This window comes from Chanos chanos, chromosome 12 (assembly GCF_902362185.1).
Source record: "Chanos chanos chromosome 12, fChaCha1.1, whole genome shotgun sequence".
NCBI lineage: Eukaryota > Metazoa > Chordata > Actinopteri > Gonorynchiformes > Chanidae > Chanos > Chanos chanos.
The window spans coordinates 11,008,268-11,023,933 of record NC_044506.1 but is presented as its reverse complement, the minus strand read 5'-3'; the positions used below and the strand labels follow the sequence as shown (position 1 = coordinate 11,023,933).

Genomic DNA, 15,666 nt, shown 5'->3' with positions numbered 1-15,666 from the left:
GTGTGTGTGCATGTGTGTGTGAGCCTGACAGAAAGCCCTCTTAATCCATCCGCCGAGGCCTTTGCGACACTTATGGCCACACATCTCAGAGACTAACAGGAAAACACATTAACCCTGATTGGCACAGCCAAAGCTCCTCTCAACCTGACCCTCTCTGACGGGCACAAGCAAACAAAACATAGACAAACCAACAAACTCCAGGAAAAAAAAAAAAAAAAAACCCTTCAAAAAAAAAAAAAAAAAGCTTCAACCAGCCAGCGTCCTCTCTTTATCATTTTTCTTTCTTTTTTTTTTTTTTTTTGGGGCCAAAAGTGAAAGCTGCTTTCAGGTTATCAGAGAGGGCGCCCAGAGCACAACAGTCTCTCAGTCTTTCCACTTCCTTTTAGAAAGGGAAGGGAAGTGAGATGGGCTATTAACAGCGCTTAAAAACAAAGGGAGGAAAAAGAAAAAAAAAAAGGAAAGAGGGCTGGAGAGCTTGTCTTTTCTGCGATTGGTATCTTTTGTCTTCCTTGAGGGAGCCAGGCTGGCAGGGCCGTATCTGAGGATCAGAGTATGGTGGACAGTGATAAGTGAAAGCCATAGAGAGGCTGACAGACGGCTCCTATCTTGAGTCTGCGGAGGGCTCGTAGAGGGAACGTTACACACACTCGCTTACTTACTCACTCTCACACACACACACACTCACACACACTCACACACACACACACACACACACACACACACACACACACACACACACACACACACACACACACACAAACCACCGCAGGAAGCTTGTACAGCCAAAGGTTATATGCACATAAGCTTTACTAGTCAATAGGGGATTAAACACAAGGTTTAAACACAAGGCTGCGGGACGACTTTGGACCAGAAGCTGTACTCCTCCAACAAAGAGTTGTTTTCTCTTTTTTTTTTTTTTTATTGTCTAAGCGCTTGGCTGCCGGTTAAACTGGCTAAACCAACACTTAAACTGTCGGGTTACGTGATCCGGATAAGTCTATGTGATTTTTAGAAAATATGGAAAACAGGCTCAACAGGACTGTTTGTGTTTAATGATTTGCGAGAATCTTCCGTGTGAAATTTACTTAATGAAATAGAAATTTTCGGTGACCTTGCATGATTCTCTGATAACCCTTCACGGCTCTTCAGAGACTTCAGCTGAGTGCAGGGTCAATTTACTTCTACATCTCTGGAGCAATCAGTCAATTAACCACCAATTGACAAAGAGTGATTTTAATTGAGGTTTGGGTTCAATCACTGAAAGTAATTCTGAGAGGCTGCAAGACATCTGCTTAAGGTTGAATCTTCTACCAGCACTGAAACTTACTAAAATGATAAATCTGTTAAAAACACAACATCAAACATAGCACACAGTATCCGTCTGCCTCTTTCACTTACTGTGGATCTAACTTGAAGCTTTTTAGGCTCTGGCGACATGTCTTGAGGGATAAATTTGATTGGCCCCTTGATCTGCCTCCTGGACCTCTTGGTGCCATCTGGCAGCGTCTCCATGGCGATGTCGGCTTCATCACTGCTGGCCTGGTCACACTCAGAACATTGCCTTGGAAGGGGGGGGGGGGGAGAGAGAGAGAAAGAGAGGGGGAGAGAGGGAGAGAGAAAAAGAGAAAGAGAAAGAGAAGATTTAAAGGGTTAGTTTTCAGTCTCTCTTATTCAGCTTTATTGATTTCACGATCTAGAAAAATCTTCCAAGATAAAAAAGATGCTTTTAAGATCCTTGTCAATGTTTTCCATCAAAGCCATACTAATTTGCAAAAGTGCCATTGGCTAAGTGTCACATAAAAATAGTCAGTACCGGAGGTTTTGAACTTTCAATGCACATTTCCAGTAAAGGCAAAAGCGTTATGATCCTCAGTATTTGTGCTTTAGAATAAATGTTCCACTGCATGCGGATACCAGTAATTAGATATGACTTGGCCCTAACACAATTTTATCTCTCAAATGCTTTTTAATTTTCATCCAACAGAGCAGAACAGCATCATGCCTTCTTATTCCTGGATTAAATGAATGACTTGAATCAGCACTGGGTTCACCCACACAAATAAGCAAACACACACATGTATACAGGTGCACGCACTTACTCTCTCTCTTTCTCTCTCTCGCACGCACGCACGCACGCACATACACACTCTTACTTTTATTGGTGGCAAAAGTGGTTGGCCAAAATGGCATTTTGTTTCTATGGAGATGGATAAAAGGACATTGTGTGATCTACCCTTTCATTCTTCAATAATAACCACATAATTACAAAATATCACAACTTGAGATCTTTCTACTTTTTGTAAAAAGAAAACAGGGCAGTGAAGCAGGCAGCATAGAATCATTTTTTATAAAATTTAATATAATATATATATATATATTATATATATTATATTAATATATAATATATATTAATATATATATAAATATAATGTGCATATCTTTCTCATTATCCCCTTTGCCATCTCTCTCACCAGTAACTGTTCTTGGTTTTCTTGGGCATGCGCGTCAGAGGTGGGTCCAGGCAGCCCAAATGGTAGTGAAGCTTACATGTGTCACACAGCAGCAGAAGATGCTGGTCCTGGTTCTTTTTACAGATTCCACAACTGCGCACACAATACATCCACATTAGAGCATCACTAAGCCCACACACTATACTCATCACAGGGTAACATGATGAAACTAAGAGGGTAACATACTCTATGACGAACAGAGCGGGCCCAATTACACAGTTAAACGTCTCACAACTCAGAAGGGTCCACACTAAACTAAGGGTTCAATTCAGTTATGAAGTAAATCAAGACATTTTCATGAATTTTATTCAGCGAGAAAAAATAACTAAACAACAGCGCTGAAGAGAGCAGGCTGAACCAAACAAGTGTGTTATCATTAAAGCAAACTGTACATCTTACTAATGCTGAAACAGGCGGTTGATACTCCGGCACTTGGTCAACAGGCAGTTCATACTCTGGCTACAGGTTTGTCAATGAACAGAGTGAACCTATCAACGTGTCTCTCTCTTCTTTTTGTGTGTGTGTGTGTCTGTGCACTGAGTGCTTTGTGAGCTCAGGTGAAATGACAGGCTCACCTGTAGAGGACAGCTGGGAGGCTGGAAGACTTCCCTGGTGTTCCTCCCTCTTTTTTGCTGGGCTTTCTCTCTTTAGGAGCTTTCAGCACGGCAGGAGAGTTTAGTTTCTGTCAGAGCACAGTAATCACACCCTGTTCATGAACATGTCACACTAAAACATCAGGCAGACGCGTAAGAGAAAGATTTAATCATACAAATCATTTTAGCATTCCCTCTTTTTGTTCACTTAACTGCTTAAATCCAGCTAGTACCGGTTTATCGTGCATACTGGGACGACGTCGTCCCAAAATGTGTGACAGGAATACTGCTTTCATCCGTAACTTTTCTTTCCTGAGGTGCGGTGAGGTGCGGGGAGCGGCGAAGGGAGTCGCTAATGGCTGAGTGGTGATGAGGGAGTGAGGAGCTTGTCTGCTTTTCTTTGCTGATGTTTATTATTTGGTTTTTTTGTTTTTTTTTTTTCCCCTGCATCTCTGCTGCACTGGTGCTTTCTGGGTTAATTAGAAAAACGATCTCCCGGGGTCTGCCGCCCCAGCAACACGCAGGCAGACGTCTAATCTGGTCTTGCAGAGCGTGCCCATGGCGACAGTCTTTCTCCACGTCACCGAGGGCCGGGGGTGGGGGGGGGGGAAGACGGTTGGGATCGGTTGGAGGAGATGCCAAACTGTGGACCTGTGATCCTCTGCGGTCATTATCACAGAGTCTCCAAAATCTCCACAGATTTGGATTTTCAGTTGGATTTGAGCAAATGGGGAAAAAAAAAAAAGCCCGAAAAAGGTCTTAGCTAAAAATACAGAGAGCGGACAGGCGGACAGCCATCTGGTGGCTTTGCTGTAGGCGGCAGACGGGCTTTGCCACCTTGCGGGGCCTTCGGAGATCCCAGAAGCACCCAAGGAAGGGGCTGCATGATTGCTCACTGCATCCCATGTGGGGGAGGCAGTTACATCTCTGGAGTCGACGGTGATGTTTCGCCACGTCGATACTTCTAACTGAAATTCTGGAGAGGGAAAAAACTTTCCAAAAAAAAAAAAAAAATCCAAAAGTTTCTCACCAGATAACAATATATTGAAGTGTCACAAGTTAAATTTGACAAAAAAAAAAAAAAACCCCACAAAACAAAACTGAGCTTTATTTAACCGTCGCAGATTCCTGAAGTTGAGTTTAACAGTATGTCATTAATGTGACTCAGAGCTGACTGGGCCTGGCGCCAGTGGGCGTTTGGCTTCTGGGACTTTTTCGAGACACTTTCATTTCACTTTTGGAGCTAATGCGCTTCCCCTTGAGGTGTTCCATCGCAAACTCTGCTTCTCTCTGGGGTGACATGAGGAATGTGGACTTCTGTTCAGGACATCAATAATTTCAGGGTAATGTACAGACGCCAATGACTGATAGGGAATGAAAATGTAGCAGATAGATGACACAAAGGCGCACGGCGCTTTGACTGATGTTGCTACTTAAACCCTCACATTTTCTAATTGCATGATTTATGGCCATCATTGCGGATTCACTGACACTCTCCTTCCAGACCTCCGCCTGCCGCTTTCTATCCCCTCACTTCATTATTACACCATTTATCTGCCGAGTGGGAACATTTAAAGAGATATTTTTAATTAAACAGCTTACGCGCTCTGTTAGTCAGTTAGCCATTTATTGGACACAAATGAAGTTTTAAAGAAGTGAGCAGACTAAAGCTCAGATTCGATTGGTTTCAAAACCACCGGCCTTCGTAATCTATCAAAGCCTTGTGTTCTTTTCAGTAACCGACTAAATGACGTAAGAGTGATAAACGTGACATGACAAAAGGAAAGAACAAGTCTTCATCAGCCTTTGTTCACCAAGTGTGTATATGTCTGTATATGTCTCACTGAACTTACCAAAGTGCATTCCATTCTTTTAACGTTTGTCCATATGGACATTCTACCATACATCAGCACTATCCACGGGCATTTTTTTTTTCTTTTTTTCAAAGTCCGTTATAAGCTATTCGCTAAGGAAGAGTACGTGCTACAGGCTACGTGTTTTTGCTAACTGTGGCAGAAGGGGCCAGCACTCGTGTGACTCCACAGAACAGCGTTTAGTGTGTTTTAAGAGTTTCTGACAGCGATAGGCCCAGGGAGTCCAGGTGTCTAAAGGTGTCTGCTCCTCATCCTAACATTCCCTGTGAGGAACCTTTTCGATCAACTCCGCTGCCTCTGTGAGTCTCATCTTGAATAACGAGGTGACAAAACACCGACACGTGATGATGCCTCCTTACTGACAAGCCCCTCGGTGAGCTAGCGCGCGCGTGCGTGTGTGTGTGTGTGTGTGTGTGTGTGTGTGTCTGTGCTGTGATGCTTCTGCAGCCACTTTGCCTCTGTTCTCATTCTCACCTCTTCACAGTGGGGAAAACGCAGCTCTTCTGCATTAAAAGCACCAGCTGCTTTCAAAAGCCCCACCTCTGTCTTTCTCAGACACTGACTTGCTTGTCTCCTTCATACACTTCAGTTGGGTTAATACGTCTATTAAAAGTCCCTGTGTGCTTTAGGAATGAGTGGAACAGACACTGAGTGCTTTAAAAGGCACAGGCTTAGGAACTCCGTGGAGATGAGGTTAAACAGTGAGACAAACTGCGGCTGGTTTTGGGATTTTCCGACTGAATCGGCTGCTAGGACTTTGCACATATTTTCTTTACGAGTCTGACTTGTGGTCTATACTGTAAATAACCCTCAAATTCTTAGACTATAGGTTTTCATGCATCAATATGATTTCCATTGCCTCTTTCCTATAATGCTAAGTCTTGGAGCATATCTTTTGAAATGGCATTCTGAGTGCACACTGTTATTTAAACAAAATCAGAGGTTGCACAGAACATTTCAGACTTTCACATTTTGCACTCATTAAATAACCGTCACCCATGGCGACGCACCTTGGCGACACAGTTGCCATAGTGAGGGGGGAGGAGGGAGTGAATGGCTTTTAGGTAGGGAGTCAAGGATGAGTGCATGGCCGATGACAGGTCAATCAGTTAGCGCAAATGAAAGAATTTCACCAACACGAGAGCCATTATGCTGGGGAGAATTACTCTAATGCCAGCACCCCGTAGAGTGCTGCCTACAATCTGGATTTCTCTCAATCACAACTCATTACCTTGGAAAAGGCAGGGAATTCCAGTGGCTTTTTTCTTCCCTTTTCACCCTCTCCAAAACACATTGTATACACCTGCATGCAATGACAGATCCACTGAATCTGGTTCTGAACTTAAAGCTGTGAATACACCACAATTTCAGTTCTTGGGGTCCAACAGGACCGTGTCTTGAAAGTAAATATTGGTTAACCTTCCATGGTTGTTGAAAACGAATACCCTTTCATGGGTAGAGAATGTTAATTTGGTGCATTGGATTCTTAAATATTGGTTAACCTTCCATGGTTGTTGAAAACGAATACCCTTTCATGGGTAGAGAATGTTAATTTGGTGCAATGGATTCTTAAATATTGGTTAACCTTCCATGGTTATTGAAAACGAATACACTTTCATGGGTAGAGAATGTTAATTTGGTGCATTGGATTCTGTTCCTGTATGTAACAGGCTTTTGATCTGCACAGGGAATCTCCTCATGTCCAGCCGAGGACCGATATAGAGGAAAGGGCGGCAGGGGACGGACAGAGAAAGGAGAGGGACGACGTGTGAGGTCCAATACCTGTCCAAGGATCCCCCCCATCAGACTCCACATGGCTTGGCCCTCGCTCCTCAGCAGCCCATTGACATTCTGCAGGTCTTCCAGAGACTCACACAGCTGTGGCAGATAAAACAGGAGGCCGACACCAGATAAGATAAGACAAGGACAAGCTGGGCACATCTGCTTATTAACATACACACACATACACACGCGAGCGTACATAAGACTCAAACAAACCCCGGTTTAAAAGGAACCTCGCCGAATCATGCGGTAAATACCCATATCAGTGCAAGGCTAAGATAATAACAATACCCACTGAAATAACCGAGAATGACGTTATACACTTCTTCAGTCATCTCTAACACAGACACACACACACACACACACACACACACACCATAAATAAACATATGCATTCTCCAAACACAGTTGAGGTAATTCTGTCAAAGAAAGCCACTTTAAACTCCAGAGTGCAGATAAGATGCAGGCGTATGACAGATAGCGTGATGAGAGGGAGGAGCGGAGAGCTAAAGGTAATACTTGAATATGAATCTAAAGAAGAGAACGGCTCATTCTGACAGCGCGCCTTATCTCTGATGTCTGAGAAGATGAATGTGTGCACAGGGAGTGCTAACGCCAACATCTAGAATCAGTTCAGACCCGCTGCTCCCTCCTCAAACTTATCTAGCGCAATGTTCGGGAATAGTCTAGTGTCAAATACTGTTTGAGAAGTAAATGTGATATTTAGGAACTTGCAAGTCAAGCGGCGCAATTAGCAACACACACCCCATTAATACCACTTAATATGCACCGCAAAGGAAGACGCCACGCAACATTAACTCTCCTGACTTTCACTCCTCTTTTTCATTCCCTTCTTGGTGTTTCAGGGACGCGAGTGAAGGAAGAAGGCAGAGGGAGAAACGGAGTGGGGAAGAAAAGCACGCGGGAGCGGGTGCGAGGCTTAGCTATTATGTTCTATTAACGCCATTATCCTTCCAGGTAGCGAGTTTCTTTGCGGCTTGGCTAAAAGCCGATTTGAGTGGTGTGGGTAAATAAAAAATTGCGGTAAATGTATAGAATGATTGGTGTTATTTCTGTAAAAAAAAGGAACAGAGGGCTCTCCAAGATGCTCTTGAGGTGAGGCTCCCCTTGAACCTTCAGAACGCGTGCTCCAGGTACCCTTTTCCAGTCCGCCAGCGTCGGGCGTAAATGCACCGCGCAAAGTGTCCTTAAGAAAAATGTCATTTTAAAAAGCCGATTTACAGGTTACATTACGTTACGGGTTACATTAAAAAAAAAAAAAAAAAAAAAAACCTTTTGAGTGTGAGGGAAGAAGTCGGGAATGTTTAATAAGTGCGCGATGATGAGTTCGAATACGTTCTGATCTCTCCTCGGAATGCGGGAATAACGGCGGGGCTGTTGATTTGACAGTTTGTCACTGTTTTTACACACTCATGTGAATTTCTCCTGAAGTGGAAAATAAGAAGAGACAAAGAGATTCTAAGAGTCTTCTTTAATCACCTTGACGACACTCTTAGCGTTTGGAGACGTGCGCGTGTCACTCACCTTTTTGTACTCCACGTGTAGTTTCTCCTGTTCGCTCTCCAGCTTGTCTTTGAGGTTCTTCTGCTCAGATATGTTGTCCTGTATCTGAATCATCTTCATGTTACGCTCTGAATGATAATGGGCAAAAAAAAAAAAAAGATAATTTTTTTTGTTTTAACCCTTTGATGGCTTTCTATATACATCAAAAGGCATAATATACGTGTGTATATGTATGCATGTGACTGTGAATGAGAGAGAGAGAGAGAGAGAGAGAGAGCTCTGATGGAGTACAGACCTCCTGCTGGGACCTAATGGACTGTGGTCTCAAGGTTACTGCTACACTAGCTCACCACATCTGCTCTGAACATTTCTCATTTACAGAAAGAGAACACATTTCTTCAAAGCTACAGACTGGATATTACGCTTGTCTAGCGTGCACTGTCTCATGCCGCATATCAGCACTTTGATACTAGATTATTGTTAAAAGACAGGTCGTACACTAACTCTGAAAAAGTTGGGATGTTTTCATACTTTGGACAGAAAATGTGAGGATAAAAAGGCAAGGGGATTATGAAGGGATTGAATCTCTATGTGTCTAAGACAAACAGTTATGGATAAATGCTGAGAAAGTCCATTGTGTTGACACAGATCAACACCAATCAGATCAAAAACTAAGATGAGCTTGACCATCTCAGTTCAGATGACAAAATGAAGCACACACTTGAAGGAATGAAAGATAGAGAATATATTCACAGCCAGATGGCACCGTGTTTGAGGTTGTGTGTCTAAAGGCTGGGAAGCACCAGTTGCCCATTAGTTTGGCTATCGTGGCTAGACAGAGAAAGAGAAATCTCAGTGACTCTGAAATAGGTGATTGCTGGTGCAGGTTTGGCTGGTTTGGGGCTTCAGAGATGGTCGGCATTAATCTTGCTGATGTTTCATAAGGAAGACGGTATGGTGATGGCGTGGAGGTCTAATGGAGAGAGATTAACTGTGCTCAACTGCAGTCAAAAGTGAACAATCCTTGACCCTGATTTTGAGATGCATGGCCAAAACAGAGAGGCAGCTCAGAAACAGCTCAGACTATAAATATCAGCCAAGGGCACAAACAGTCTGTTTAAACAAAAACAATATGTAAAGGACTTCACAGAGACAAATATCAGGGATTTAGAAATCGCAGCAGAGAAAAGTTGGTGTTTCTCATCGTAAGTATGCCCTACTCTTGCCAAATCCACATATCAGCATTGCTACGCGAGTGTGAAACACGCTCTTTTCTCCCTTGGATCCACCGGAAACATGCCATTCATACGCAAATTCCTAACTCTCTCTTTTTCTCAAACATTTTGAATTAAATTGTGCTTTGTTGGCTTTCTGAATGTGAATAAAAAAACTGTGGGGTGGGCTATTCACTGGTATATAGTTTACCTCAGGGATGATGTGATTCATAATCACTCAACAATGTGACAATGCCTCACAAGAGCAAGATGCACACAGCATGCTGATGTTATGGCAGGATTAAAGATCCTGCGGAATCTGGATGAGAGTCTGACGGAGGGTCAGACACTGAAATTGAAGATGAGGATGCTGATGTGTGGAGTTTATCTGACTTTGAGGCAACAACCTGGGTCTAAGACTCCTTGAGCTCACATCGTAGCAAAAAAAGACAAAAAGAAACAAACAAAAAAACCCCACAAAAAAAAAAAACACCCTCAAATGAAATTACAGAGCAATTTGCTATGGTGAGATGCAACCACTGGGAGAGTTCGGGCAGAGCAATACAGCAACGATGCAGCAGGTTGACTGGTTTGATCTACCATTCTGACATACAGAGCGGGCCCTACAAAACATACTCAACCTAAACCAGCCAGAGTACAAAAAAAAAAAAAAAAGCTTTCTTGTGCAACACAGAGATGGATGGCTGTGAAGGAGTGAAAGAGAGAGTCTGATGTGTGAAAGTGTGCTAAAAATACAGATCCCCTTATCGACTTCTTATTATACCTTCTTATTGTACAGATTTGCACGAGTGATCAGTGTTGGCTCTATTCACTTCATTCATTTAATGCTTTGTATTCCAGATTCATTCATGTCAACACATGCTATCGGACGCCAATCTCCAAATGAAAACAAACTTAAATGCACTCAATTGTGGTGCTTTCATTCCAAGACATGTAGAAGTATGATAACACAAATCATAGGAGAAACAGCTATTAAGGCTGCTGAAAACACATCAGATGTCTGCTGCTTGCCCTTGGCCACTGACTGGCAGTAACAGGCAAAGATAAAGGTCTGAAGGTTCTAGTGTTTGGACACTCTGATCCTGTTTCTTATATTCTGGAGGTTACTTGTTTGACTAATGTTACTCTACGGCTTATGGTTAATACAGTTAACAGAACTGAAAAATAATCTTTGTTAACAGACTTGCTGCTGTTCTTTGTCGATGTGTGTGTCGCATACCCAGGTAGTAGTTGACAAAGTCGGCGGTGAGGGCGGGCTGCTTGTGTTTCCTGCGTCCGTCCACGCTGGCACTGGTGTCGGACGTGTCCACTGGGAAGATGTCCGTGCTGATACCCATCAGCTCGGCTTTGCGCATCAGTTTGCGGATGGCGGACGCGCTGGAGGTGAGGGGTCTCGGTAGTTTCTCGCGTGGTACCCACGCCTGTGGCCGTGTGTTCCGGGACAGCTCCGCCTTGGCCCGGTACTGCTGCAGCCGCGTCGTGATCCGGGCCTAGGGGAGTCCAAAGACACGCAAACACACACCGCTAAATAAAAGATTTTAACAAAAAACACACACTCAAACGCAGTGAACATAACAACATTATGTGTGAGCACAGATGTTACAAACTAGTCACATACAAAAACAGAACCTTTGATAACTGTGTTAGGAACAGACAGTATCAGAGATTCACACACAGGTGTTAACCTATTGAATGCTGAATGCTGTGGTGTGAAATTAGACTGACTTGGGCTTCGGGCGTGAGTTGCTTCTCTCTCTCATGCAGAGACACTTTACAGTAGGACTGAAGGGCCAGGTAATTTTTCCTCTTCCACTTTCTGTCAAAGCGATCGGCATGTTGCTTACAGTAGGCAAAGAACGGGTCAGCAATGTCCTGAGAAAACAGGGAGACAATTATGACTTAAAATGTACTTTCAGCTGACACAAAATTGAGACAGGTTTCTTCCTTAAGGGTGTCCTCTTGTAGAGCTGATTGATTTAAGGTTGGAGAGAGGTTAAAGATAATCATAGCATGAAGGGTGTAGCTTAAAAACACACATTAGCTTGGGCAGAAAAAAAAAAACAAAACACACACACACATGAAAAGGGCATGACTACGAATGCAACTGCTATGCAATGTAAATTAAATTCTCACTTGACAACAGAAACACTCAAAAGAAATAAGGGAAAGGTATATTTCTCCAATTTTCATTTTATGTTGTCTTTGTCTGCCCTATGTCTGATAATTCTAATATATAGTTTCATTATGTCTGGATATTGAAATATCTGCTGTGAGTCAGGGCGACCCATCCTATATACTGTGGTAATAATGTCCCAAGCTTAGGGCTTTTATGGCCCCATGGTAGCTGTGTTCTCTGATAACTGTGACAGATTTTTGGCTCCAACAAGCCTGTACCCCCTGCTTCCTTTTTAAAGGTTCTTAATGGACAAAAACACTACAGTAAGAGAAAGAACAGTAGTTAAAGGTAACAAGAGAGAATTGAGAGAGAGAGAGGCACATTTTAACATCATTCCAGGAATCCAGGCAAGCCGACGCACTCCCGCTTTTTTTTTTTTTTCTCGGAAATTGCGCTCCGCGGGGTTGCGAAGTTTAGAGATGCAGTGCAAAACTCTATCAGTTGTCTTCGCATTTCCTTGGACCGTCCATTAGACGATAGTGCAGCCTTTCCTCCTCGTACTCACCCCCCCCCCGACTCCCTCTACCCTTCCCTTTGCCCTGTCCCTCGGGGCTCCGAGAAGCCGTACCATTTTACGGTTGCCGGGGCCCACAGAATCATTTAGGCTTAAGGTGTCTCGCTGGATGCTATCAGCACACTCACCTGTAGATACCAGGCCCTTTGCACAGCTGACTGGATTAAGTGGATTGCTGTGAGTAGGCACTTTTAGACACAGTGTTTATCAGCACAGACCGCTGCCTTTATGGCGCGAGGCTCAGCGACGCACGACACATACGTGAGCTGCTGATGAGTCACACCAATCAGATTGACAAAGTCCTTCTTTAGGAACTCTTTACGCTAGACTTGGACCTCTACCAACCATCATAAGAGTCTTTTATTATGTCTACGCTGTTTCTGTTTGGAAGGGGGGGGGGGTCTTAAATGACTTCTTGGAAAGAAGAAAAAAAAAAAAAACAGCAACCGCAGGTAGGGCTGGACTGGACTCTGGTGGAAGTCCACACGCTAAGAAGTTCTAAGACTTGTTATCATCACTTCTTTACTGAGCAGACAGAACAGAGCCCACTGTGGCTGACAGCCACTGCCTGTCCAAGGATCTTCAGTCTGGCATAAATTTTAATACCCCACAGCCCAGCATCGGCGTGTGATTTATCCCAGCATCCTCTGCTGGAGTGGGCAGCTGTGGCGGAGCGTGAGCGTGCCTGCATCAGGAGAGAATGAGAGACGGGCTGGGACTCAAAGCAGCTTAGTGCTGTTTTATTACCACGACCACCACCACTTACAGAGTGAGCGCTGCTTCACCCAGACTACCTTATAAGACAGCAGTGTAGGGAAATGTCTTTATAACTGATCAACAAAAAGGAGGAACTCCGACGCACCATTCTGAGGTTCACTAAGCAAATAAGTAGGTAGACTGAGATACTTTACTAGGGAGATTATGAGTACTAAGGAAATCGTTTGACTGTTCTATCTTGAAGATTAAAAAAAAAAAAAAAAGTACACAAAGCACTTGGGTGCGGTAACATCCAATTTATACTTAAAAGTAATCATTCCTACATAAACCACATAAGAACTGTGAATCAATTTTTGTTTTTTACTAACCCTTAGGCATTAAAGCCTAAACACAGAACTATTTCAAATCAGCCAATATTGTCACTTGAACTGTCAACTATGTATATACCACTTTATAGGTAACTACCAAAATAAAGGAAACATTCGAGTAAAGGAGGAATACACAGTATATTGAAAGTTAGGGGTGTAACAATGCAAAAAAACTCCACAGTATGTGGAGAAATTCTACCCTGATGGGAGTGGCCTTTTCCAGGACAACAATGCACCCACCTACAGGATGCTGAATAATTTGGTGTATCATTTGATGTGGAACAATAAGGTAAACCATAGACCGTGACCATCTTAGTCAACAGATCTTACCCAACTTGTAACGTATCTGAACTTTCCTAGAACATGAATGAAACAACAAATTATGGAATTTCTTGAGATGTCACAGACGCTTGAAGAATCTATGCTAAGGAGCAGTAAATCTGCACTGACGTCATGTGATGACCCAAGACCTTATGAAGACCACATGGGTGTTTCCTTTAATTATCTGCATATGCCTGTTATCTGCATATGCTCACTCTGCAAACCTGTATAGCAATTTACACTGTGACTGATTGTGTTAATGGATGAAACCTTATTATTCGGACCAGATGGTTGTAAAGTGAATTGAGGGAACTAGCAATGGTCATGTGACTTCAGTCTTCCACTCACCTCCTCCGCAGCAGCTTCAGACAGAAGCCCCTCCCGCTGTGCACACGTCACGTGGAAATAGGAGCGGCACATGCCTGCATCACAGCTGATGCACACTCCGGTCCGGGCAAAGCGGGGGTCCTCGCAGAAACTACACTCCTGTAAATCAAACATCACGATCAGACAGAGCTTGAGATAAGCTAAACCGCGCTGGGTACAACGAACAAAGCCGAAAGCTCAAAGCTGTACCTTGAGATGAAGGCAACCTAGCATTTTAAGTACAATGTATGATTGCCATTTAATATTTCAGTGACAAGACGCAATGAAGCATTTTTTGAATTATTTAACTTTGGAAAGATATTTCACGCACTCCTCTCTTGCTTTTCTCAGAACTTAAAAACCCAACAGGCTGTACACAAGTTTCTCTCATTTGAACAGTGGTAGCATCATTTTTAGGATTCACACGGTACCATGAACAATTGTAAGCTTACTTTTCTTTAGAAGTGGAACATTGGGCAAAAAAAACAAAAAAACAAAAGAAATAATCACAATTTGAGATAAGGAAGAAAACTGAAAAAAAATAAAAAAAGATTATGTGGCCTTTTGTTCAGCACCTGGCCAAGAAAGAGGTCACCATTTGAAAATGTGTCAATTACTGGAGCTAAAAATGATAAAATAATAATAGTCATTTTGAGGAGCAATTTCTTTTCAGATGTAAAGCGCAAACCACTAAGGGAAGTCTTTTAGGTTCTCCTGAAGTCATTTGCTTCACAGTAAATGGATTCTCTTCTGGCTTACTGAACCACATAATGTTCTCAGGTGAAGTAAATGCCAACATACCAGCACTGTGAAAAGTACAAATTCCTCTGAGAGCTACATCAGATGGCTGGTGTCTACTACCATGGCTAAAGTTATGCCATTCTCTACTTATGATGGACCCATCTCAATCCATTGCCAAAATTAACCCCAGCCAGGTAGCACATTAGCAATATTCTTCGATTCAAACTACACTAAAAGATCAATTTTACATTCAATAATTATGTGTAGAATGGGATGGGCACTTGCCTTAGCTCCATACTTTGAATAGTTCATCTCTGTAAGTGTCACAGGACGTAGCTTGTCTATGTCGCCGAATGCCACTCCTGGGACGTAGAGCGCACACACCACATGAACCCACCTGATGGAAAATACACAAAGACACACACACACACACATACAAACAAACACACATAAACAAACAAACCGACAAACAAAGACAAACACAAACACCTGGTTAAGGTTCCTACAACAGCATGTTCACGCATTCTGATAAATGCATGACCGTGTTTGAGTTTCAGTAATCATGCAGTATTTTACAAAGATTAATGAATACAGCACAAATTTCAAATGTGGCAAAAAGACAACACAACAGCATGAAACAACTCCAGGTAATTGCCAAAATAAAGCAAAACACTTGATTAAATTGGGATGAAAAATATAGTGAAAGCAGGTGCTACTACGCAGGTGTGGTTCTTGAGTTAATTAAGCAATGAACACTGCATCATGCTGATGGTGGGATGGCCCTATTACTCTGGTTACCGTGGATACTGGAAGAGATCACTCTGACTCTGGGCTGACTGTCGGTACAGCTTTAACACCTCGGGGGCTTCACTGTTAAACTTACTGATGTTTCATGAGGAACTGGGGTTAATCTGACACTCCTTAACAGTGCTGTGCTGTAAGTGC

The 15,666-nt window shown here is 42.9% G+C and overlaps 1 protein-coding gene across 1 annotated transcript in view; it reads right to left on the bottom strand.

The window, feature by feature from the left end:
• The window catches only part of phf14 (PHD finger protein 14), a 43,144-nt gene that overhangs the window by 14,463 nt on the left and 13,015 nt on the right, over nucleotides 1–15,666 (bottom strand). Inside the window, exons 6-14 of the mRNA XM_030788487.1 lie at nucleotides 15,007–15,118; nucleotides 13,963–14,100; nucleotides 11,244–11,390; nucleotides 10,738–11,008; nucleotides 8,305–8,411; nucleotides 6,760–6,855; nucleotides 3,086–3,192; nucleotides 2,472–2,603; nucleotides 1,399–1,561 (exon numbers count right to left, since the gene is read on the bottom strand). Of these exons, the coding sequence (XP_030644347.1) occupies nucleotides 1,399–1,561; nucleotides 2,472–2,603; nucleotides 3,086–3,192; nucleotides 6,760–6,855; nucleotides 8,305–8,411; nucleotides 10,738–11,008; nucleotides 11,244–11,390; nucleotides 13,963–14,100; nucleotides 15,007–15,118 (1,273 nt within the window). The remainder of the gene's footprint in view (nucleotides 1–1,398; nucleotides 1,562–2,471; nucleotides 2,604–3,085; nucleotides 3,193–6,759; nucleotides 6,856–8,304; nucleotides 8,412–10,737; nucleotides 11,009–11,243; nucleotides 11,391–13,962; nucleotides 14,101–15,006; nucleotides 15,119–15,666) is intronic.